Here is a 23,638-nt window from a genome sequence, read left to right on the forward strand (position 1 = left end):
GAGATGGCCGGCATCTGTTTTCGCCGATAATGGAAACCAAAGTCGGCCATCTCAGACCCGGCCAAATCCAAGGCATTTGGCTATGGGAGGGGCCAGCATTCATAGTGCACTGGTCCCCCTCACATGGCAAGACACCAACCGGGCACTCTAGGGGACACTGCAGTGGACTTCCTAAATTGCTTCCAAGTCCATAGCTCCCTTCTCTTGTGTGCTGAGCCCCCCCCCCCCAAAAAAAAAAACCCAAACCCACTCCCCACAACTGTACACCACTACCATAGCCCTTATGGGTAAAGAGGGGCACCTACATGTGGGTACATTGGGTTTTGGAGGGCTCCCATTTACCACCACAAGTGTAGCAGGTAGGGGGGGGGGGGTGGGCCTGGGTTTGCCTGCCTGAAGTTCACTGCAGTACCCCCTAAAACTGCTCCAGGGACCTGCATACTGCTGTCATGGAGCTGGGTCTGACATTTGAAGCTGGCATAGAGGCTGGCAAACATTGTTTAAATTTTTTTTCTTTAGGGTGGGAGGGGGTTGGAGACCACTGGGGGAGTAAGGGGCGGTCATCCCCGATTCCCTCCGGTGGTCATCTGGTGAGTTTGGGCACCTTTTCGAGGCTTGGTCCAAACAATAAAAGGACCAAGTCACGCCGGCCAAATGCTCGTCAGGGCCGGCTTTCTTTTTTCCATTATGAGCTGAAGCTGGCCATCTGTTAACCATGCCCGCCCATGTCCCACCTTCGTTACGTCTCCGACACGCCCCCTTTTGCCAGCTCCACAACATACTGCAGTTGAAGCAGGCCAAAATCGGCTTTCGATTATGCTGATTTGGCCGGAATTGAGAGATCGCCGGCCATCTCCCGATTTGTGTTGGAAGATGGCCGGTGATCACTTTCGAAAATGAGCAGGATAGTAACATAGTAGATGACGGCAGAGAAAGACCTGCACGGTCCATCCAGTCTGCCCAACAAGATAAACTCATATGTGCTACTTTATGTCTATACCTGACCTTGATTTGCATCTGCCATTTTCAGGGCATAGACTGTAGAAGTCTGCCCAGCACTAGCCCCGCCTCCCACCACCGGCTCTGCCACCCAATCTCCACTAAGCTTCTGAGGATCCATTCCTTCTGACAAGATTCCTGTATGTTTATCCCACGCATTTTTTAATTCCGTTACCATTTTCTTCTCCACCACCTCCCGCGGGAGGGCATTCCAAGTATCCACAACTCTCTCCATGAAAAAATACATCCTGATATTTTTCTTGAGTCTGCCCCCCTTCAATCTCATTTCATGTCCTCTAGTTCTACCGCCTTCCCATCTATGGAAAAGGTTTGTTTGCGGATTAATACCTTTCAAATATTCGAACATCTGTATCATATCACCCCTGTTTCTCCTTTCCTCCAGACTATACATGTTCATGTCAGCAAGTCTCTCCTCAGACGTCTTGCAATGCAAATCCCATACCATCCTCGTAGCACAGTGGTATGGGATTTGTGTGCTCTGGGAGTAGGGTTACCATATGTCCGGATTTACCCGGACATGTCCTCTTTTTGAGGACATGTCCGGGCAACTGGGCGGGTTTTGCCAATCTGCCCGCTTGTCTGGATTTCTGCCGCCAGCCTGCCCGTTTGTCCAGAAATCCGGACAAATGGGCAGATTGCTAGCCTCCCCTCCCCTTACTTACTACAGCCCTGGTGGTCTAGTGACCTCTTCCGCCTTCGGGGCAGGAAAGAGCCCCCTTTTTCCTGCCCGGAGCTCAGCCCTGCATGCATTATTCCTGTTGCTGATCCTCGGCGCCGATTCAAAATGGCTGCCGAGAGTTGAAGTGACCTCGCGAGACTTCAACTCTTGGCGGCCATTTTGAATCAGCGCCGAGATCAGCAACAGGAAGGATGCATGCAGGGCAGCGCTCCAGGCAGGAAAGAGGGGGCTCTTTCCTGCCCCAAAGAGGTCACTAGACCACCAGGGCAGTAGTAGGGTAAGGGGAGGGGGCTGACGGGGTGTGTGACAGGGGGGAGGGGAAATTGTGATGGGGCGGAGCGAGGGCGTGAAAGGGGGCATGGCTGAGTGTGTGTGGGCGGGGCATGTGTCCTTTTGGGGGGACAAAATATGGTAACCCTATCTGGGAGGTGGGATTCTTGGAATGAGTAAAAAAAGAAATAAAGGATGGGGCAGAGAAACCTGCTGGGTGTAAGGGGGGGGTCAGCTTTCTTAGGGAGGGGTTCATACTAGTTGGAGACTGAGATTACTGAGGGCATGGGGTAATCAAGCCTGAGCTGGGAGACAGCTTAGGCGGAGTCAGACCTGGAGAACAGAAGAGCTGGGTGTTAATGCCGGGGGGGGGGGGGGGGGGGGGGAATTCTACACAAAAAGATAGATAAAGCTGAATGTTTAAAAACTCTGCACAGTTACAACCCCAAAAACAAAGGCAGGAGCTGAAATCTAATGCATTCTGAGCACCTCCCGTGTCCCTGACTGTGTTTCTGGTTTGTGTTTCAGATGCGGGTGACATTTGAGGACGTCTCTGTCTCTTTCTCCCAGGAGGAGTGGGAGTATTTAGATGAGGAGCAGAAGGAGCTTTGGAGGGAGGTGATGAAGGAGAACTATGAGATCCTGATGTCTCTAGGTAAGGGTTTCCCGTTATTCTTACTGACTGGCAGTGGGTGAGTCTCACTACAGGAAGCCGGTGAGACTGATAATGAGTGATGGCGAGATGACATTAGTACCTGGGGTGGGTCTGTTTCTAAGATTCTTCTGTTTTCATTGGAGTATTGTTTAGATTCCTGTCTGTAAAACCTTCAATAACTATGACTCTGGCATTCTTAGGGTATCCTATACTTTTGTTTTTCACAATTTCTCACTCGGTGGGACTTGGGGGTGATTGTGTCTGATGACCTTAAGGTAGCCAAACAGGTAGAAAAGGTGACAGTCAAAGCCAGAAGGATGCTTGGGTGCATAAGGAGAGGGATGCAACAGCTAAGTGACAGAAATCCCTAAAGGAATAATTCTGGGGAAATAGAGAAAAAAGAGAAAAACAATATACTTACCTTGACATCTTGAGGGAAGGGAGCAGTAACCTGAAAGAGAAAGAAATAGACACAAAGCATCAAATTCTTTTTCTTGACAATTATTAAATATTTAAGTTCTCACGTCTGATCTTTAAGTATCACATGAAATACTTACCTGATAATTATCTGTGTTGACTGAAGCAAGTCCAACCTGTTAATAAATCAATAGAACTAGAGTTAATTTAGTTATATGTTCATTTAAGGTAGAAAACAGACATTACAAACTGTAAAAGTAGAGGTTGTTGAAATTCTTGATAATAATATTTTTTTTCTTGATTGCTAATTTCTTAAATAAACTAATCTTTGTATTATAAGATTGGATTTGATCCTGTAATTAGTTTCTTTTCCTTCCGCCCCTGTTTCAGTGACGGGACGAGGTTAATTTATTGTGACCTGCTTCCCCCTGCTCCGGAGCTTGTTGAACACTCTCCTGGCACGACTACAGAGAAAGGAGGGTTGTCATCACTTATTTACTAAAGAAACATCCCTTCAGAGCGGGGAAGAGGGCAACATTATGATCGTGGTCAGAACCCCTCTCAAACTTACCTTTTTCCTGGTGGTCAGCTTAGCTGGCTTCTGTTTCGTTTGTCTGTCCTGTCTGAGCTGGCTCTTTCTGTCTGTGCTGGCAGCTTCCAGCAGCATGGGGCTAATTGTCTCACTTTACTGCAGCTGTGGGTGTTGCCTGAGTTGCTCTGCTCCGTTTTTGGGTGTACTGGCTTCAAGTGCTTCACGGGACTGCATTGGTGTGGGTTGGGCCTCTCCGGGTCAGTGTGCTGTTGCCTGGGGCTAGGGAGTGTGACACCATCTGGGAGGGCCTTGATAAGGAAGTGGTGTTCTTTCCTTCAGGGCCTTTGCAACGCGTGCTTGAGGTAGGGTTAGTGCAGTGAGCACTTCTGTTGTGTTTGGCTTCCCTGCTTGCGTTTGCTTTAGGTCCAGGTTAGTGTTGGTGCAGTGTGCACATTTGACCTGTGTTTAAGTGTTTAGCTTCCCTGCCTTTCCCTTGTAGCTCCCCTGCTTTCCCTTTGGGTGTGGTTAGAAGCACTGTTAGGTTGCTGTTAGAAGTACTTCTGGGTTTGGTGCTGTTAGGGGCACTTCAGTTCGCTGTGAGAAGTACTCCTGTAGCTTGGTGCTTAGTGGCACCTGGGTTAGGTTAGTGCGGTGGTGCACTGCTGTAGCGTGGAGGCTTAGGAAGCTCCTTTGCTAGCTTGTGTATTTAGTTCAAAGCTCTGTTAGTTTAGGGCTTAGGAAGTCCCTTTGTTGAGCAGGGCTTAGGAGCTCCTGTTTAATATAGGGCTTAGGAAGTCCTTTTGTCAGTTTACTGTTAGGAACACTCCTGCTGGTTTAGGGCTTGGGAGCACTTAGATCAGTTTAGGTTTAGGAGTACTTCTGTTTCCACTCCTGGTCCCTGTGTCATCCGGTATCCGGTAAGTCCTGCCGGCCACTCGAACCCAAGGGCTCAACCCTTGGGGGGTAGTGGCCAAGCGCAGGTGAAGCTGTACGGACCAGTCCAGTGTGCTCCAGTCCAGTGTGTTCCGGTCCGGTGTGTGTTCAAGTCTGGTGCGCTCCAGTCCAGTGTGTGCCGGTCCGGTGTGTGTTCTAGTCCTGTGTCCTCCAGTCCGGGGGATTGCAGTCCAGTGTTCCAATCCTGTGTCCTCCAGTCCAGGGATTCCAGTCCGTGTGTTCCGGCTCCCTGGGCGGTGCCTGCAGTCCCTGCCGGTGCCGGTGTGCTTGCCCAGCGTTGGTTGGTGGGTTTGGCCTACTGCTGTCGCTCCTCGTCAGCAGCCCAAGGGCTCACGTTTGCTCCAGAGCCTGGCCCCGCGGGCTCTGAACCTGAGAACCTGACAATCATAATAACTTCTTCATTAGGTTTTTACTTTAATGAAGAAGTTGGTTCGGCAGCTGACATAGCGATAAGCAAAAGCTTTAAGTATACCGAGCATCAGGAGCCTTTTCCTCCTAGCGAGAGAAAAAAATACATAATAAAAAATAAACATAAAAATATACTTGCTAAATTAGCCTGAACATAGACGGTAAAGAATAGAACTCGCTTTAAGTAAAATATAACTTATTATTGGCAAGTTTGCAATCAGATGTCTCTTCTCATATCTACAATAACTAAGCTTCTGTAACAAATGTATGATTGGGTAATGGTGAATCTCTTCCTGTGAACTTCAGGATCAGCTAACGCCCAACTTAGTTTATCTGGGGAACAAGCACCCTGAAGGTTTAGCCTTGCATCTTGCAGCCTGTCTGATAAAGAGCAGTTATAGGGCTAAACGATATCTATGTACAAAGACCAAAAGGTGCTTTTAAATATCAACTTGAATATAATCATATATTCTGTATTCATCCCTGGTAGTGATTAGCTTGGAAATGTATTCCCAACAGGGAGGGGGTGGAAGATTTACAATTTATTTATACAGATTTTTTATTGAACTCGTTAAACTGCTGTTCTCCTACAGTACTATACAATGCTCTGTTTTTTATTTATTTAGAAAAAGATGACCCTAAGAACAGTAATGCAGAGACACATAAATGGAAGCTCAGTGAGAAGCCTGAAGAGAAAAAGATGTTATCAGAAAGAGAGAAAGAAGAGACTTCGTCCTGTTCTGACCGGGGAGAAAAGGGAAAAAATCAAAATAAACAAAAACCTTCAACAGGAGGTAAACATTGTACCAGTAATATCACACAAACAGTGGAAGAACAGACGAACCAGATGAGAGTTCAGAAATGTTTGTGTGATGGATGTGAGATATTCCTTAATGATCATTTAACTCTGAAATCACATCAGAGATCCGATACTGAAGAGAGACCATATACAGGTACGGACTGTGGGAAAACCTTCAGTCAAAAGAGAGAACTACAGCAACAGCAGAAAACATGCATAAGAGAGACCCACTGTATAGGTTCTGAGTGTGGGAAAGATTTCAGTAGGAAGAGAGAGAAACATGAGAACAATAATACAGAAACTAGAGTGTGTACAACTACAGTAGATGAGAAAACCTTTATCAATAAAGGAAGCGTTACAAAATACCAGAAAAATGACACTGATGAGAGATTATCTGCATGTTCTAGTCATGACAAAAGCTTCAGTCAGGAAGAAAATGTCATAAGAAATGCAAAATTCCACCCAGAAGAGATACTAGTTTCAAGTGCTGAATGTAAGAAAAAATTCAGCCATAGAGAAACATTCACAGATCATAAAACACCTCAGACTGGTGAAGAATCAATGACTACTACTACTAAATCTGAAAAAGTCGTTTACAGAAAGACAGACCTCTCAAACTACCAGAAAATTCAGAAAAATGAAAGCTTGTGTACTTCTGCTGACAGTGGTACAAGTGCTTGCTGGAAAAGAAACCTCCCTATGCAGAAGAGAAACCACAAAGGAATGAAACCACTTAACTGTACTGAGTGTAATAAAAGCTTCAGTCAGAAGGGAAATCTCACAAAACACCAGAGAATTCACACAGGAATGAAACCATTCATCTGCAGTGAGTGTAATAAAAGCTTCAGTCAGAAGGAATACCTCACCAACCACCAGAGAATCCACACAGGAGTGAAACCATTCATCTGCAGTGAGTGTAATAAAAGCTTCAGTCACAAAACAAGCTTCACAATACACCAGAGAATCCACACAGGAGTGAAACAGTTTATCTGCACTGAGTGTAATAAAAGCTTCAGTCACAAAACAAGCTTCACAATACACCAGAGAATCCACACAGGACTGAAACCATTCATCTGCAGTGAGTGTAATAAAAGCTTCAGTCGGAAGGGACACCTCACCACACACCAGAGAATCCACTCAGGACTGAAACCATTCATCTGCAGTGAGTGTAATAAAAGCTTCAGTCGGAAGGGACACCTCACCACACACCAGAGAATCCACACAGGAATGAAACCATTCATCTGCACTGAGTGCAATAAAAGCTTCAGTCAGAAAACAAACCTCAAAGAACACCAGAGAATCCACACAAGAATGAAACCATTCATCTACAGTGAGTGTAATAAAAGCTTCAGTCACAAAACAAGCCTCACAATACACCAGAGAATCCACACAGGAGTGAAACCGTTTATCTGCACTGAGTGTAATAAAAGCTTCAGTCAGAAGGGAAATCTCACAAAACACCAGAGAATTCACACAGGAATGAAACCATTCATCTGCAGTGAGTGTAATAAAAGCTTCAGTCGGAAAACAAACCTCAAAGAACACCAGAGAATCCACACAGGAATGAAACCATTCATCTGCAGTGAGTGTAATAGACGTTTCAGTCATAAAACAAACCTCACAGAACACCAGAGAATCCACACAGGAGTGAAACCGTTTATCTGCACTGAGTGTAATAAAAGCTTCACTCATAAAATAAGCCTTACACAACACCAGAGAATCCACACAGGAGTGAAACCATTCATCTGCAGTGAGTGTAATAAAAGCTTCAATCGGAAGGAACACCTCACAATACACCAGAGAATCCACACAGGAGTAAAGCCTTTTGCATGTATTGAATGTGGTAGAAGCTTTTCTGCAAAGGAAGCACTCAGAAGGCACCAGAGAATCCACACAGGAATGAAACCGTTTATCTGCAGTGAGTGTAATAAAAGCTTCAGTCGTAAAACAAACCTCACAGAACACCAGAGAATCCACACAGGAATGAAACCGTTTATCTGCAGTGAGTGTAATAAAAGCTTCAGTCATAAAACAAGCCTCACGGAACACCAGAGAATCCACACAGGAGTGAAACCGTTTATTTGCACTGAGTGTAATAAAAGCTTCAGTCAGAAGCAATACCTCACAATACACCAGAGAATCCACACAGGAATGAAACCGTTTATCTGCACTGAGTGTAATAAAAGCTTCAGTCAGAAGCAATACCTCACAAAACACCAGACAATCCACACTGGAGTAAAGCCTTTTGCATGTACTGAGTGTGGTAATAGCTTTGCTGTGAAAGAAGCACTCAGTAGACACTGGAGAATCCACAAAGGCATCAAACCATTTATTTGCATTGATTGTAATAAAAGTTTCAGTCAGAAAATTAACCTGACAGATCACCAGAGAATCCACACAGGAATGAAACCATTCATCTGCAGTGAGTGTAATAAAAGCTTCAGTCGGAAGGTAAACCTCACAGTACACCAGAGAATCCACACAGGAATGAAACCATTCATCTGCACTGAGTGTAATAAAAGCTTCAGTCGGAAGGGACACCTCACAGAACACCAGAGAATCCACACAGGAGTGAAACCATATTTCTGCAGTGAGTGTAATAAAAGCTTCAGTCAGAAGCAATACCTCACCAGACACCAGAGAATGCACACAGGAATGAAACCATTCATCTGCACTGAGTGTAATAAAAGCTTCAGTCAGAAAACAAGCCTCACAATACACCAGGGAATCCACACAGGAGTGAAACCATTCATCTGCACTGAGTGTAATAAAAGCTTCACTCATAAAACAGGCCTCACAATACACCAGAGAATCCATACAGGAATGAAACCATTCATCTGCACTGAGTGTAATAAAAGCTTCACTCATAAAACAGGCCTCACAATACACCAGAGAATCCATACAGGAATGAAACCATTCATCTGCAGTGAGTGTAATAAAAGCTTCAATCGGAAGGAACACCTCACAATACACCAGAGAATCCACACAGGAGTGAAACCGTTCATCTGCACTGAGTGTAATAAAAGCTTCAGTCAGAAGGTAAGCCTCACAAAACACCAGAGTAAAGCCTTTTGCAAGTACTGAGTGTGGTAGAAGCTTTACTGTAAAAGAAGCACTCAGAAGACACTGGAGAATCCACAAAGGCATCAAACCATTTATTTGCACTGAGTGTAATAAAAGCTTCAGTCAGAAAACAGGCCTCACACAACACCAGAGAATCCACACAGGAATGAAACCATTCATCTGCAGTGAGTGTAATAAAAGCTTCAGTCAGAAAACAGGCCTCACACAACACCAGAGAATCCACACAGGAATGAAACCATTCATCTGCAGTGAGTGTAATAAAAGCTTCAGTCAGAAAACAGGCCTCACACAACACCAGAGAATCCATGCAGGAGTGAAGCAATTTAGATGTTCTGAGTGTGGTAAAACTTTCATTAAGAAGGGACATCTCGCAAGGCACCACAGAGTTCACACAGGAGTGAAGCCATTTACATGTACTGAGTGTGGTAAGACCTTCATTGACAAGGAAACACTCACTATGCACCAGAGTAGCCACTGAGAAGTAAAACCATTTCTATGAACTGAGTGTGGCAAATGCTTGAGGTTGAAGCAATACATGATACAGCACCAGAGAATCCACACAGGAGTGAAACAATTTAAATGTTCTGAGTGTGGTAAAAGCTTCACTACACCATAGCTTTCACATGAGAGTGAAGCCATTTACATGTAGTGAGTGTGGTATGAGCTTCATTGACAGTGAAACACTCGCCGTACACCAGAGAATGCATTCAGGAGGAAAACTTTTCTATGCACTGACTGTGGCAAAATCTTCACAAAGAAATACATGATAATACACCGGAGAATCCACAAAGGAGTGAAGCCTTTTGCTTGTACTGAGTGTGGTAAAAGCTTTACTAAACAAGGAACACTCAACAGACACTGGAGAATCCACACAGGAATTAAACCATTTATCTGCACCGAGGTTGAAGAAATACATGATAATATACCAGAGAATTCACACAGGAATGAAGCCATTTAGATGTTCTGAGTGTGGTAAAACCTTCACTGAGAAGGGACATCTGTCAAGGCACCACAGAGTTCACACAGGAGTGAAGCCATTTACATGCACTGAGTGTAATAAAAGCTTCTGTTAGAAGGTAAACCTCAAGAACCTATAGAAATGATAAGTAGTAGTAGTAGAAACCACCGAATGATCCACACAGGAAGGTACATATAAATATCTAGGAGTGGAGGAAGAAACAACTAGAAAGCTGAAATGGCCGAGAAAAAATCAGTAATGACTATTCTAGGAGACTTCCTGCACTCTCATATTGTTTTGGTATTTCAGACTGGCCTCTTAAACACCTGCAAAAACTTGGGGGCCCTTTTACTAAGCTGCATAGATGCCTACGAGCACCCAATGTGCATCAATTTGGAGTCATCACCCGGCTACCGCGTGGCCTGGGCAGTAATTTTAATTTTTACGTGTGTCCACTACACGCGTCAGAAAATTATTTCTATTTTTGGTGTATGGCGGAAACCGGGCGGTAATCGTCATTCTAAGCATGTGGACAATTACCACTCGGTTAACGCTTGAGACCCTACCACTGAGTCAGTGGGTGGCGGTAAGGTCTCAGGCCCAAAATTGACATGCGCCAATTTTATTTTGATGAAGTCAAGGACTGCTTTATGGAGCAGCTGGTTCAGGAACCTACAAGAGGGGGAACAATTCTAGACCTAGTGCTTAGTGGAGCATGATCTGGTTCAGGAGGTAATGGTGCTGGGGTTGCTTGATAACAGTGATCATAACATGATCAGATTTGATATAAGCTCTGTAGTAAGTACACACAGGAAATCCAATATGTTGGGGAATCCAAGATGGCGACCTGAAGGGAGTGCACTGAAGCAGCTCCTGAACTCAAATATAAGTGCTTTAAATTTCCTTAAACAACTTTTACCTTAAAATGCCCAAACGAAGAGGCAGGCAAAGACCAGGTCCTGTGGCAGCTGCCTCCCCCGCAACTGGGATGATGGACCGCTTTGTAGTAACGGGACAGCAGGTGGGCTGTTTCGCTGCCGGAGAAGACGGAGAAAGGAGAAACGTCTCCCCTGCTTCAGCCCAGAGTTGAGAGAACCGCCGCCTATGCCTGAAGTCATGCAGGAAGTCTTTGTACAGGGTTTCACACCCTCCGAAGTGGGGGTAGTGATCCCTGCAACAGGACCAGATCCCGGCGATCGATTGCAGAGTGCCCTGATGGGGAAGAGTAGTAGCCAGCATGGCGACGGCGTTTTGGAAGAGAAAACCGCCGAGAAGGAGGAAGCTGCTTCTGTGGAACCTGAGGCTATTTCCTTACCATGGAGTAAGTTGTGGAGGAGTTGCCTAGTGGTTAGAGTGGTGGACTTTGGTCCTGGGGAACTGGGTTCGATTCCCACTGCAGGCACAGGCAGCTCCTTGTGACTCTGGGCAAGTCACTTAACCCTCCATTGCCCCAGGTACAAATAAGTACCTGTATATAATATGTAAGCCGCATTGAACCTGCTATGAGTGGGAAAGCGCGGGGTACAAATGTAAGAAAAATAAATAAATAAAAATGTATTTCCTAAACCTTCAACTATCACATTGGAAACAGTTTGGGATGCCCCTTTGACTTTGGAAACATCCCTGTCACAGAAAATGGTGTTGTTATCTCAGACCTCACAAATTCCTAAAGAAACCGTGTTAAAAATGGAGAAACAAATTAAAATTGTGGAGGAGTGGCCTAGTGGTTAGGGTGGTGGACTTTGGTCCTGAGGAACTGAGTTTGATTACCGGCACAGGCAGCTCCTTGTGACTCTGGGCAAGTCACTTAACCCTCCATTGCCCCATGTAAGCCGCATTGAGCCTGCCATGAGTGGGAAAGCGCAGGGTACAAATGTAACAAAAATAAAATAGATACTATTGGAGATTCTACATGGAATGTTGCTACTATTGGAGATTCTACATGGAATGTTGCTACTATTGGAGATTCTACATAGAATGTTGCTATTCCACTAACAACATTCCATGTAGAAGGCTGCACAGGCTTCTGTTTCTGTGAGTCTGACGTCCTGCACGAGCAGAAGCCTGTGCAGCCACATTGGTGATCTGCAAGGGCCGACTTCTAGTGGAATAGCAATATTCCATGTAGAATCTCAAATAGTAGCAACAGTGGAGGAGTGGCCTAGTGGTTAGGGTGGTGGACTTTGGTCCTGGGGAACTGAGTTCGATTCTCACTTCAGGCACAGGCAGCTCCTTGTGACTCTGGGCAAGTCACTTAACCCTCCATTGCCCCATGTAAGCCGCATTGAGCCTGCCATGAGTGGGAAAGCGCAGGGTACAAATGTAACAAAAACAAATAAAAGTGTTGAAGAAACATCTGAGAAAAATACTAAAGATATAGAGTCATTGAAAATCTGGAAAATCAACAGAGATCAAAAGCTTTGTGGGTTATACATTTTCCAAAACAAGAAATGGTTGCACCTTTACTGACATTTAAAAAGTATATGTTTGATGACAAGAGAAATATAATATACAAATGCTGAAAAATACAAAACTGCTGTTGTACAGTGATGCTTCCCAGATAATTGTTAAACAAGCCATCATGAGAAATTTTTATTTCCCCCCCCCCCCCCTTTCCCCACCCTCTCTTCCACCCTCCCTCCCCCCCTTATTTCTTTGGATTCCAACCAATATTGGGGATAATGGGTTTAACCCTTCAGACCATGTGTACTACCTCGACAGTTACAATAGATTAAGGAGCAAGCTTCGCCCCCGTGGACTAAGTCCTTGTATATATCGTCCCCATATTGACATGAACTGCTTTTTCCGTTTTGGGACTCCCTTTGCCTCTCTGGCTTCCCAGGTGGCCAACTCATGTATCTGATTCCTCCAGTGCCAGTACACTGGTGGGTCTGGTTCTATCCACTTCTGAAGAATAGTCTTGCGTGCCACTAGGCATACCTTGCGACACCAAACTCTCTCGTTTTTTGTCTGATTCGCAAAAGCTGCCTGTGTGTCTAAGACATAATGGTCCCAAGTTCCACCCACTGGGATCTGCGTTATGTTAGTCAGATAGCTCTTTATTTGTCCCCAAAATGCATGTATCCTTGGGCAGCCCCAAAAAGCATGGTACAGGCTGTGAGGTGTATGATTGCATTTTACACATTTACTGTCGTTTGTGGCCCTCATGTGTCTCCATTGTTGCCCTGACATGTATGCTCGCATGACCACCCTGTATCCACATTCTCTCAACCTCTAATCTATAGTAAGTGACGGAATGCGTCTCAGTGTTGCCCCGACGTCCCATCCTCCCAAAGAATTCCCGGAATCTCTTTCCCATTTTTGTATAATATATCCTAGGTTGTTTTGGGTGGCGCGTGACACTAACGCTCTGCATAGGGTTGAGACTGACATTCCCGTGATCTCTAGATTTTGAAAAAAAAGTGTTTACCTCGTGTCCAAGTTTCTGTCTTAGGGCTTGCTGGTTCAGATGGAGAATATAATGCTTAACTTGAGCATAGGCAAAGCGGTCTCCCCATGTATTCCCTAGCTTATCTCGCAGTTCTTCAAATGATAGTATGTTCCCTTCTGGTCCCATCAGGTCCTCCACCCTTGTGATTCCTTTGTTTCCCCATCTTATAAATGTAGTGTTACTCTGCCCTGGCTCGAAATTCGGGTTTCCTCTGAGTGCTAACAATTCAGATGTTGTTGGTGTGCCCCCCATGTTGATGGCCAGCCCTCTCCAAGCCATGCACATAGGTTGTAACAATCGATGCTTAAACTCGACTGGAACCTGTCTTTGATCGAGATGTAGGAGGGTGAGAACATCAGAGGGGGCGAAATATTCCCGCTCCTCCTCCATAGGCGTAAATATATTGGATTGTCCTATCCAGTCTCCCACATGTCTCAGTAGGCAGGCCTGGTTATATAAGGCTATATCAGGCATTCCCATCCCCCCCCCCCCCCCCCCCCCCCCAGTGCCAACCTCCCAGTAACCTTTTAAACTGTAGCTTGGGTTTCTTTTTCCCCCCAACAGAATCTACTAAAAAGTTTTGTGACTTTCGCTAAATCTTTTTGTCGTAGCCAAATGGGAAGCGTTTGCATAAGATATAACCACCTGGGGAATATCACCATTTGGATTAAATTTATCCTGCCCCTCAAAGATAGCGGAAGGCCTTCCCACCCCTCTAGTTTGGTTTTTGTCCCTTCTAACAACGTGTTGACATTTAAATCATGCAGTTTCTCTAAATCCATTGTCAGCTTGATCCCCAGGTATTTGAAGGATCCTTCTGCCCAGCTTAGTGGAAAGCTTTGACCCCATAGTGATTTCACTGTCGGTGAGGAAGCTAAAGCTTCTGACTTAGTCAAATTCAAGCTAAATCCTGCATAGTCACCGTATTCTTTGATCAACTCCATGAGTGCCGTAAAGGATGTCTGGGGTTCTGTCAGCAATACCAATAGGTCATCTGCAAAAGACGCTATCTTAAATTCGGTCGTACCTACTCTTACACCTTGCACTGTTGGACTAGCCATTATATCTCGAATCAGCGGGTCTAGTGACAACAGAAAGAGCAACGGGGACAATGGGCACCCCTGCCGGGTCCCTCGGCATATCGGGAACTCCTCAGATTCCATCCCATTAACCTTTACCCTTGCTTTCGGATTACAGTAGAGAGCCCGTACTGCTGACAGAAATCTACCACCAAACCCATATTTCTCCAGCGTGGAGAACATAAATGACCAATACACCTTATCGAATGCTTTTTCTGCATCGAAACTGATAAGCAAAGAGGGGGTGCCTTTCCTTCGTCTCGTCTCCAATGCCCCTATTATTTTCCTTAAGTTCTTGGCTATAACTCTACCCTCCAGACATCCAACTTGTGCTTCATGTACTAGCTTTGGTAATACTTTTTTCATTCGGTTGGCCATAATTTTTGCTAATAGTTTAGTTTCCACATTTAAAAGTGATATGGGGCGATATGACTCTGGTTGTTGTGGGTCTCTGCCTGGTTTTGAGAGTACCACTATTTGTGCTACAGATAATATCTCAGGCACGCATTCCGCATCCACCATCGTATTAAAATATTTAGTGAGGGTCGGGGCAACAAGTTCTCCCATCATTTTGTAGAATTCTATGCGCATACCATCTGGACCTGGCGCCTTAAGAAGTGTACCCTGTCTAATCGCCAGTAATACCTCCTCATCTGTAATTGGTTGGTTCAACTTATCTTTCTCTTGGTGACTAAGAGTTGGAAGTTCTAAATTATCTAAATATAGGGAGTCCAACATGGTCGACTCCTCTGGTTGCGCATACAGTTCACTATAGAATTTGGCAAAGGTCTCACAGATTTTATCAGCTGCACGTTCTACTGTCCCATGTGTCCCTCTGATTTGCAATACTTGCCTTTTGTTCCCTCTCGGGTTAGCTAATCGTGCCAGAAGGCGTCCCGTTTTGTTTCCAAAGCGGTGTAGCTGAAATTTATAGTATAGTTGGGATTTAGAGGCCCTTTGATGTAGAAGCATGTTCAATGAGGCTTGGGTTTCTAAGAGATTACTGTGGTGGATGTCTGAGTGTGTCCTTCCATATGTCTGGCGTGCCTTACACACTAATTTACTTAAACGTAATATTTCCCTATTTCGTGTCTTCCTAACGTGGTGATAGTAACTGATTATTTCCCCTCTCTTCACCGCTTTTGCCGCGTCCCAGAACAGAACTGGATCTCCTATATGTTGTTGATTCAGGATCTCATATTCCTCCCAACACTCCTTTAGTTTTGCCTGGAAGGCATCGTCTCCTGTTAAGTCTAAGGGAAATTGCCAGGAGTTCCCTTTGCACGGGCTTATTCCCAACTCCCAATCTAAACATACCCAGGCGTGGTCAGAAATCGTGTAAGGGCCAATGGTTACATCCTTTACCCTCTCTAGCATTTCCTCTGATAAAAGTATGTAATCAATTCTAGCCTGGGACTCATGTGCTCGTGCGTAATGTGTATAGTCACGCTCAGTTGGGTGTAATATTCTCAATGCATCTATTAAGTCTAATGTCTGCCCCATCCTTTTCAGGCCTTTGTTTGAAACCACCCTGTCAGTCCTCTGGCCCTTTGAGCTATCTATTGAAGCATCCCATACCGTGTTGAAATCCCCGCCCACCAAGACATGTTCCCCCTGGTAGGAACTCAAGTGGTGTATCACCTGGTTATAAAATTGCCTATCGTATTGATTGGGAGCATATACATTACATATTAGCAGTTTCTGACCCGACACTTCTATTTCCAGCAAAACATATCTACCGCCAGGATCTGCTACTAATGGGTTTACTGAAGTCGCTACTCCTTTACGGAGCAGCACTGCCACTCCTCCTTTTTTCCCTTGTGCCCCTGCAGAGATACACTCCTCCACCCACCATGTTTTTAATTTTGCATGTTCCTCTGGGCTGAGGTGTGTCTCTTGCAGTAGAGCTATATCTATATGATGTCTTTGCAGATGTTGTAAAATTTTTGTTCTTTTTATTGGGGAGTTGATGCCCCCCACATTCCACGTGACTAGCTTAACCATGGTCTATATGTTGGTCTAGTCTTCTGTTGATGTTTTCTTAGATCACATGTGTTCCTCGGGTGGACGCCCCAGCCTGCATCCCCCCAAGTATATCCTCTATGAGAATTTTGGCCTCTATTCACTACCCCATTCTTTCCCCAATAGAAAAGTGTTACCCCCCCCACCCTTGCCCACCCCTCCCCGCTTAGCCCCCACCTACTCCCTGTTGGCACCATTGGCGCTTTACTTCCGTGCACCCGATCAAGGACCCCATCAAGTTTGCTACCTTGTGGTTTCCTTCCCTTCACTCATAGTAAACAGTATTTAACATCAATTTGAACATATAACTTAATGGCCCAAGGTACCCAAACATCCTTTTAGACGGGCTTGAACGATGCCTGTTCTCCCCTGGTTTATACGGAACAGCATTATCAACATCATCATTTAGCTTAATTAGTTATAACAGTTAAACACCATATACTGTATTCCTGAACATTATACATTATACGTTGTCTCCTCTTTACTTCTGATCACCCTAACTAGACCTGAAACGTTTTAGCCGTTTGGCTCATGTCTTGGATGTGCTCAGTTTTTCACTTTCCAGCTGATCCACGAATGCCTGGGCTGCCTCCACATTTTCGTAAAATTGTACTGTTCCGTTATGTTGTACTCGTAACTTTGCCGGGTACAACAGGCTAAACCGCACTTGTAGGCTGTGGAGTCTTCCGCAGACCCGGGAAAATTGTTTGCGTTGGAGGGAGACTTTAGTAGAATAGTCCTGAAAACACATAATCCGTTGTCCTTCCACTTCCAGCTTCCCACCATTCCTGAGAGCAGCCAGTATTTCCATCTTATGATGATAGTGGAGTAATCTAAGTATCACTACCTTTGGTCTATCATTGGTGCCTCTCCTGGGACCCAGCCTATGAGCTCATTCTATTTTTACTGGGCCCACAGTACTTTGAGACAACAAGGTCTTAGAAAGCCATGGCTCCAAGTAGCCTCTCAGTTCCGCATCTTTTATCGATTCAGGTATTCCGACCAATCTGAGGTTGTTCCTTCGAGACCGGTTCTCCAGGTCGTCTACTTTGTCTTCCAGTGATATCATTGTTTTCTTGAGATATTCAATGTCTGTAGTTGATTCCTGTGTCTTGGTTTCCACATCACCTAGTCTTTGCTGTACCTCCTGCAGATCTGTGGTAAAGTTTGTAAACTTCTGGTCCATTCCGTCTAGTTTATCCATTATTTGTTGTAGTTGATGGCTCAAAGTCTCCTCCACCGCTGTTTTCACTTCAGCAACAATTTCCGATGCCCATGCGGAGCTTACCGACGGGGATGGAGGCGAGCTCTTGTCAGCCATCTTGGGCCCCCCTACTCTGGCTTTCTCCACCTCCTTTTTGGATCCTCGGGCTGCCATACAATTATTTAAAGGATGGCCCTTGTATGGTGAAAAACCGTTGTTACTTGTTGTTTGCCCAAGTGGTGTTTCAAACTGGGGTGGCTGGTTGCCTGGGGGCGGCTCTTGCACTCTCTATATTATGCTTGTCAATGCGCCTAGGCCTTCTTTCCACACCCAGTTATAACAGGAGGGGTAAAAATGGCAGAGTGAAGCCTGTCTGAGAAATTGCTGTCTTCCTAACCCTTCCTCATCGGTTTTGCTGTGGGCAACAGGTCAGTGGCCTCCCATCTGCCAGTCCGTTCCCCACCTTGCTGTGTATGGCCGCCCGCTTCGTCGCGCTTCGCTTGTGGCCCCTCCCCCTCTCGGGTCTGTACACTTGCCTGGGCTTATGTCGCCATCGGGACTCCCGAATCGGTCTCCCGACTGCCAGCAGGTTAGCCCTCAGTCTCCTCCAGCGTCGCCGCTATTTCAAATTTGCCAGCCTCCGCTTTTCTCCAGTGCCGGGCGAACACGGTAACCTGCGGGGGAGGGGCAGATCGTCTCGCCTTCCTTTGCTCGGCTCTCGTTTGCTTACGGGCTTCTAAAGCTGTTCATATGCCGTTTGGTCTCAGCTGACTCCCGAACGGTTCTCGAGGTGTTTAGCGCCGTGTTGGGGTCGCGCTATTCGGGGGCCCTCGATCGGGAACTCGTGGAGCTCACAGAGTTGCGGCCATCTTGGCCGGCCGCTCCACCGGAAGTCCCAATTTCGAATATTTATTACTTACAACCATATTCTATAGGGAGTGACTTGGTATTTGACACTTTGAATCTTTCACAAGTGATAGAAGGAAAAGATGAGGGATTGGAATTAGCAACTTTAATTGTCACATTTGTATTGCAGCCAGACAGGGACTGGATATTAAAACTATTTTTCAGGCATAGAAAGGAAATGTTTCTTAATTCTCAAATAAGAATATATCCAGATGTAACCAAAGTAACTCAAAAGAGGCGTCAAACATTTCTTAAATTGAGTCCTATTGTGTTGCAATTGGGAGGATTATTTTGGTTGAATTATCCGTGTAAATGTGTGGTGAAATTGAACTCGGTGAAATACATTACACCTGAAAACTTTCTTAGATTCTAAGAAAGTAGTTACTCCATCTTTGAGCTCAGAAACGATAATTACAACCACAGCTCAACTGAAATAATATAATCCTGTAAATCTCCCTTCTTAGTCTCCGATAGAGAATTGAAAATAAGAATATATTTTTTTCCTTGTGTATTGTGTTTGGTTTCTCTCTCCAATTTGTGGACTAATATAAGATGATTATAAATAGTTTTCGTTATAAGATAATTATTTTTTTCTTCTAATATAAGATTTGTGTATAATCTTCTTATCTGTACAAGATTTGTTCTTGGTATTGTTAAAAGAAATATAAATAAAGAATTTTAAAAAAAGGAAATCCAATATGTTAGCATTTAACTTTCAAAAAGGAGACTATGATAAAATGAGAAGAACAGTGGACGGATGCATTTCAGCTGAAACTCAATGCAGAAAAACCCAATGCCTAATATTCACCTTTCAACATAACACACCAAAACTGAATCTTCCAATCTCGGGCACCCTAAAAATTCTTGGAGTTACCATTGATCGACACCTAACACTTGAGAACCACGCGAAAAACACAACCAAGAAGATGTTCCACTCAATGTGGAAATTAAAAAGAGTAAGACCTTTCTTCCCAAGGACCGTCTTCCGTAACCTGGTACAATCAATGGTACTCAGTCATCTAGACTACTGCAACGCACTCTACGCTGGCTGCAAAGAGCAAATAATCAAAAAACTTCAGACAGCCCAGAACTCATATTCGGCAAAACAAAATATGAAAGTCCTAAGCCCCTACGAGAAAAGCTACACTGGCTCCCACTTAAAGAATGCATCATGTTCAAAATATGCTCCCTAGTTCACAAAATCATTCACGGAGATGCCCCACCTACATGTCAGACCTGATAGACTTACCACCCAGGAATGCTAAAAAATCATCCCGCACATTCCTTAATCTTCACTTCTCCAACTGTAAAGGAAAGACTACAGCTACCAGAGTGCACTCTGACCTTCCCACACAGTAATCCCTCCTAGGAAGGACTACAGCTCCCAGAGTGCACTTGACCCTCCCACATAGTAATCCCTCCTAGGAAAGACTACAGCTCCCAGAGTGCACTGTGACACTCCCACACAGTAATCCCTCCTAGGAAAGACTATAGCTCCCAGAATGCACTTGACCCTCCCACACAGTAGTCCCTCCTTGGAAGGACTACAGCTCCCAGAGAGCACTGTGACATGCCACACAGTAATCCCTCCTAGCAAGGACTACAACTCCCAGAGAGCACTGTGCACTCCCACACAGTAATCCCTCCTAGCAAGGACTACAGCTCCCAGAGTGCACTTGACCCTCCCACACAGTAATCCCTCCTAGGAAAGACTACAGCTCCCAGAGTGCATTGTGACACTCCCACACAGTAATCCCTCCTAGGAAAGACTACAGCTCCCAGAGTGCACTCTGATCTTCCCACACAGTAATCCCTCCTAGTGTAACCGGACAGACCGGCAAGTAAATCAGGTGGCCGAGACACTGACTTCCAAAGCAAGGCAACTTTTATTAGGTAGCTGACACAGTACTAAGTTCAGACTCAGGATACTGCGCCCCGAGCGTCATCTGACACTTGTTCTTACACACTCTTATCAGTAGTCATGCGCAGTTACAGACGGAGGGTCTTACACAAAACCCAGGAAACGAAACTTATCTTTGGTTTTGCACACAACCCTCTATTTCCAATACTGGTCTCTAGTCTATTCACAGTTATTTGGCATTGCATATACCATATAAGGCAATATACTGTTAAGCAGCACAAGTTCCAGCTGGTTTCTGCTATCTGGTTACAGCTGCTTCCTCTGAGCTACTGTCAGCTTGCAAGCCTTACATTTCAGAAAAGGCACAGACGGAGAGAAAATGTATTTCACAGAAAAAGCAAAGTTAATGGCTGCCATGTTACAAGTTACAGCTTCTTTTAGCTAAGCACAATAGATTGTCAAGCTGCCCCCCTACACTAGGAAGGACTACAGCTCCCAGAGAGCACTTGACCGTCCCACACACTAGTCCCTCCTTGGAAGGACTACAGCTCCCAGAGAGCACTGTGACATGCCACACAGTAATCCCTCCTAGCAAGGACTACAACTCCCAGAGAGCACTGTGCACTCCCACACAGTAATCCCTCCTATGGAGGACTGCATTTAATACAAACTCTTATTCCAAAAAGTTTTAATATTTTTAATGTTCTCTGCATTGTCCAGTCAGGGGTGAAAATGTGCAGCGCAGTTCACTGGCCTCTTCTGTTTCTCTGCCAGGATCCTACTGACTCCTCTTGATCCCGGAAATGAATCATTAAATAACACAACAGTAGCCCAACCCCCAGCCTCATAGCAAACCTAACTCATCACAAGGCTGGGAGAGGGGGAGGTCTCAGGTCTCTCTTCCTTTGTTTCAGAAGCAAGTGGTAAAGAAGCTGATCACTGGCATCCAGAGAAACCCATCCCTGCAGCCCAGGAGACATTCCCAGAGGAGCTGGACAAGGGCAGGAGGATGGAGCAGGTAGGAGACTGGCAGGAGGTGGGCAGCAGGGGATGCAGTGCCAGGCAATGCCACACACACAGAAGAAGAAATGACCCTGGCACTGCTCAATCCATTCCCTGCTGTAGCCCCTCAGGCTCTTCTTCCTCATTCTCCTCCCCTCACACTGGCAGGAGGTGGGCAGCAGGGCATGCAGTGCCAGGCAATGCCACACACACACAAGAAGAAATGAGCCTGGCACTGCTCAATCCATTCCCTGCTGTAGCCCCTCAGGCTCTTCTTCCTCATTCTCCTCCCCTCACATTGGCAGGAGGTGGGCAGCAGGGCATGCAGTGCCAGGCAATGCCACACACACACAAGAAGAAATGAGCCTGGCACTGCTCAATCCATTCCCTGCTGTAGCCCCTCAGACTCTTCTTCCTCATTCTCCTCCCCTCACTGGCACTGCTCAATCCATTCCTGGGGCTCTTTATTCTCTGCAGCTTTTCTTCCTGATTCCCTTCTCACACAGCAGCTGCTCCTCCTTTATTTGATATGTAAACTGCTTTGATTGTAACCACAGAAAGGTGGTATATGAAATCCTGGCCCCTTCCCCGTTTTGCAGTTTGTTTTCTTGTGGAGCAGAGATGAATCACTTGTTTATTCTTTCCAAAAATACAAGGACTATGGGGCATCATTCTGTTTTACTGTTTTGGGATCTTGCCAGGTGTAATTAAACTCTGGAATTCGTTGCCAGAGAATGTGCTAAAGGCGGTTAGCTTAGCGGGGTTTAAAAAGGGTTAAATTGGCTTGGGAAAATCCACTGCTTATTTCTGGGATAAGCATCATAAAATGTATTAAGCTTTGCTGGGATCTTGCCAGGTATTTGTGACCTGGATTGGCCACTGTTGGAAACAAGATGCGGGGCTTGATGGACCTTTGGTCTGTCCCAGTGTGGCAATACTTATGTACGTTCTCTTAGGCTGCTACAGCTGGCATTATGATGTTGTGGTTGTCCGTCTGAGTAAGTGGAACAGACGTTTCGGCCACTGTTGGAAACAGGATGCTGGGCTTGATGGACCTCTGATCTATTGCAGCATGGCAATGCTTATCTTACAGTATGTTATAAATAAAAGACAAGACAGCAGATCGTAGAGGTTAAAAATGATCCAAAATGTATTCACTACCCATCAAATAATAAATACATAAATGTCGCCTTCGGCACCTAACCACTATACCTCTATTCAGGAAATCTAGACTGCCCCAACTTGACATTTCGTCCTTTAGATTGTAAGCTCCTTCGAGCAGGGACTGTCCTTTGTTAAACTGTACAGCACTGCGTAACCCTAGTAGCGCTCTAGAAATGTTAAGTAGTAGTAGTAGTTAAAAGCTTGACAGGGACATGTTTCACACTACCAAGGTCTTCGTCAATGAATACAGAAAAATGTTTAATATAGATCATAAATATATAAACCCTGGCAATTATAAACCACAGAGCTCAGCCAAAAAACAGGCATATAAAGGTCTCCATCAACTCCATGCAAAAAACACACCTAACAGTATTCATTTATTTATTTGTTACATTTAGATCCCACATTTTCCCACCTATTTGCAGGCGCAATGTGGCTTACATAGTACTGCGAAGGCGTTTGCAGACTACAGAGTGATGTTGTGGTAAGGTAAAGCTCATGTGGCATGGCCACATTAGGAAATCGTGCAACGGAAGACCTGTGTTATGTCCATTACGTACTTTAGTTTTGTTGTGTTGCAGAGATCAGGCATTTATGTTGGCTCGGTAGGGTATGCCTTTCTAAACAGGTAGGTTTTTAGTGTTCTTTGGAAGTGTAGGTGGTCGTACGCAGTTTTCAAGGCTTTTGGTAATGCGCTCCACAGTTGTGTGCTTATGTAGGTAAAACTGGACGCGTAAGTTGATTGTATTTGAGTCCTTTGCAGCTTGGGTAGTGCAGATTTAGGTACGTTCGTGTTGATTCCAGGGGCGTATCTGAGGTTCGGCGGTGGGGGGGCAGGGGCTAGAGTGAGGGGGCACATTATAGCCCCCCACACCACCGTCAACCCCCCCCCCCACCGCCGTTAACACTCCCTCCCTCCCCCGCCTACCGCCGTCACCTACCCCGAGGTCCGCTTCCTCCGGCTTTTTAAAATATTGCTTCACCTGGCGGGGGACCCCAACCCCCCGCCAGCCCAGCCGCGATCTTTAACTTTTTCATCCTCGTCGTGCAGCGCGCCGTGAAAGCTGCATGCATCTTTAGTTCCAGTTGGATGGAGTCTGACGTCGCAGCACGTAGCTTGGTGTTAATGCCGGGGGGTGGGGGGGGGGGGAATTCTACACAAAAAGATAGATA

At 45.4% G+C, this 23,638-nt stretch overlaps 1 protein-coding gene and 1 pseudogene across 1 annotated transcript; both read left to right on the forward strand.

Moving 5' to 3' along the window:
• Nucleotides 1-23,638, forward strand: part of LOC115462307 — a 759,864-nt pseudogene that overhangs the window by 121,064 nt on the left and 615,162 nt on the right.
• Nucleotides 6,515-8,701, forward strand: LOC115459975 (zinc finger protein 260-like; the record flags this gene model as incomplete). Its single annotated transcript, XM_030189841.1, has 1 exon — nt 6,515-8,701. A coding segment is annotated over one exon (2,187 nt), but the record flags the coding sequence as incomplete, so codon positions are not given.

The sequence above is a fragment of the Microcaecilia unicolor genome, chromosome 1 (genome assembly GCF_901765095.1).
Source record: "Microcaecilia unicolor chromosome 1, aMicUni1.1, whole genome shotgun sequence".
In the NCBI taxonomy this organism is placed as follows: domain Eukaryota; kingdom Metazoa; phylum Chordata; class Amphibia; order Gymnophiona; family Siphonopidae; genus Microcaecilia; species Microcaecilia unicolor.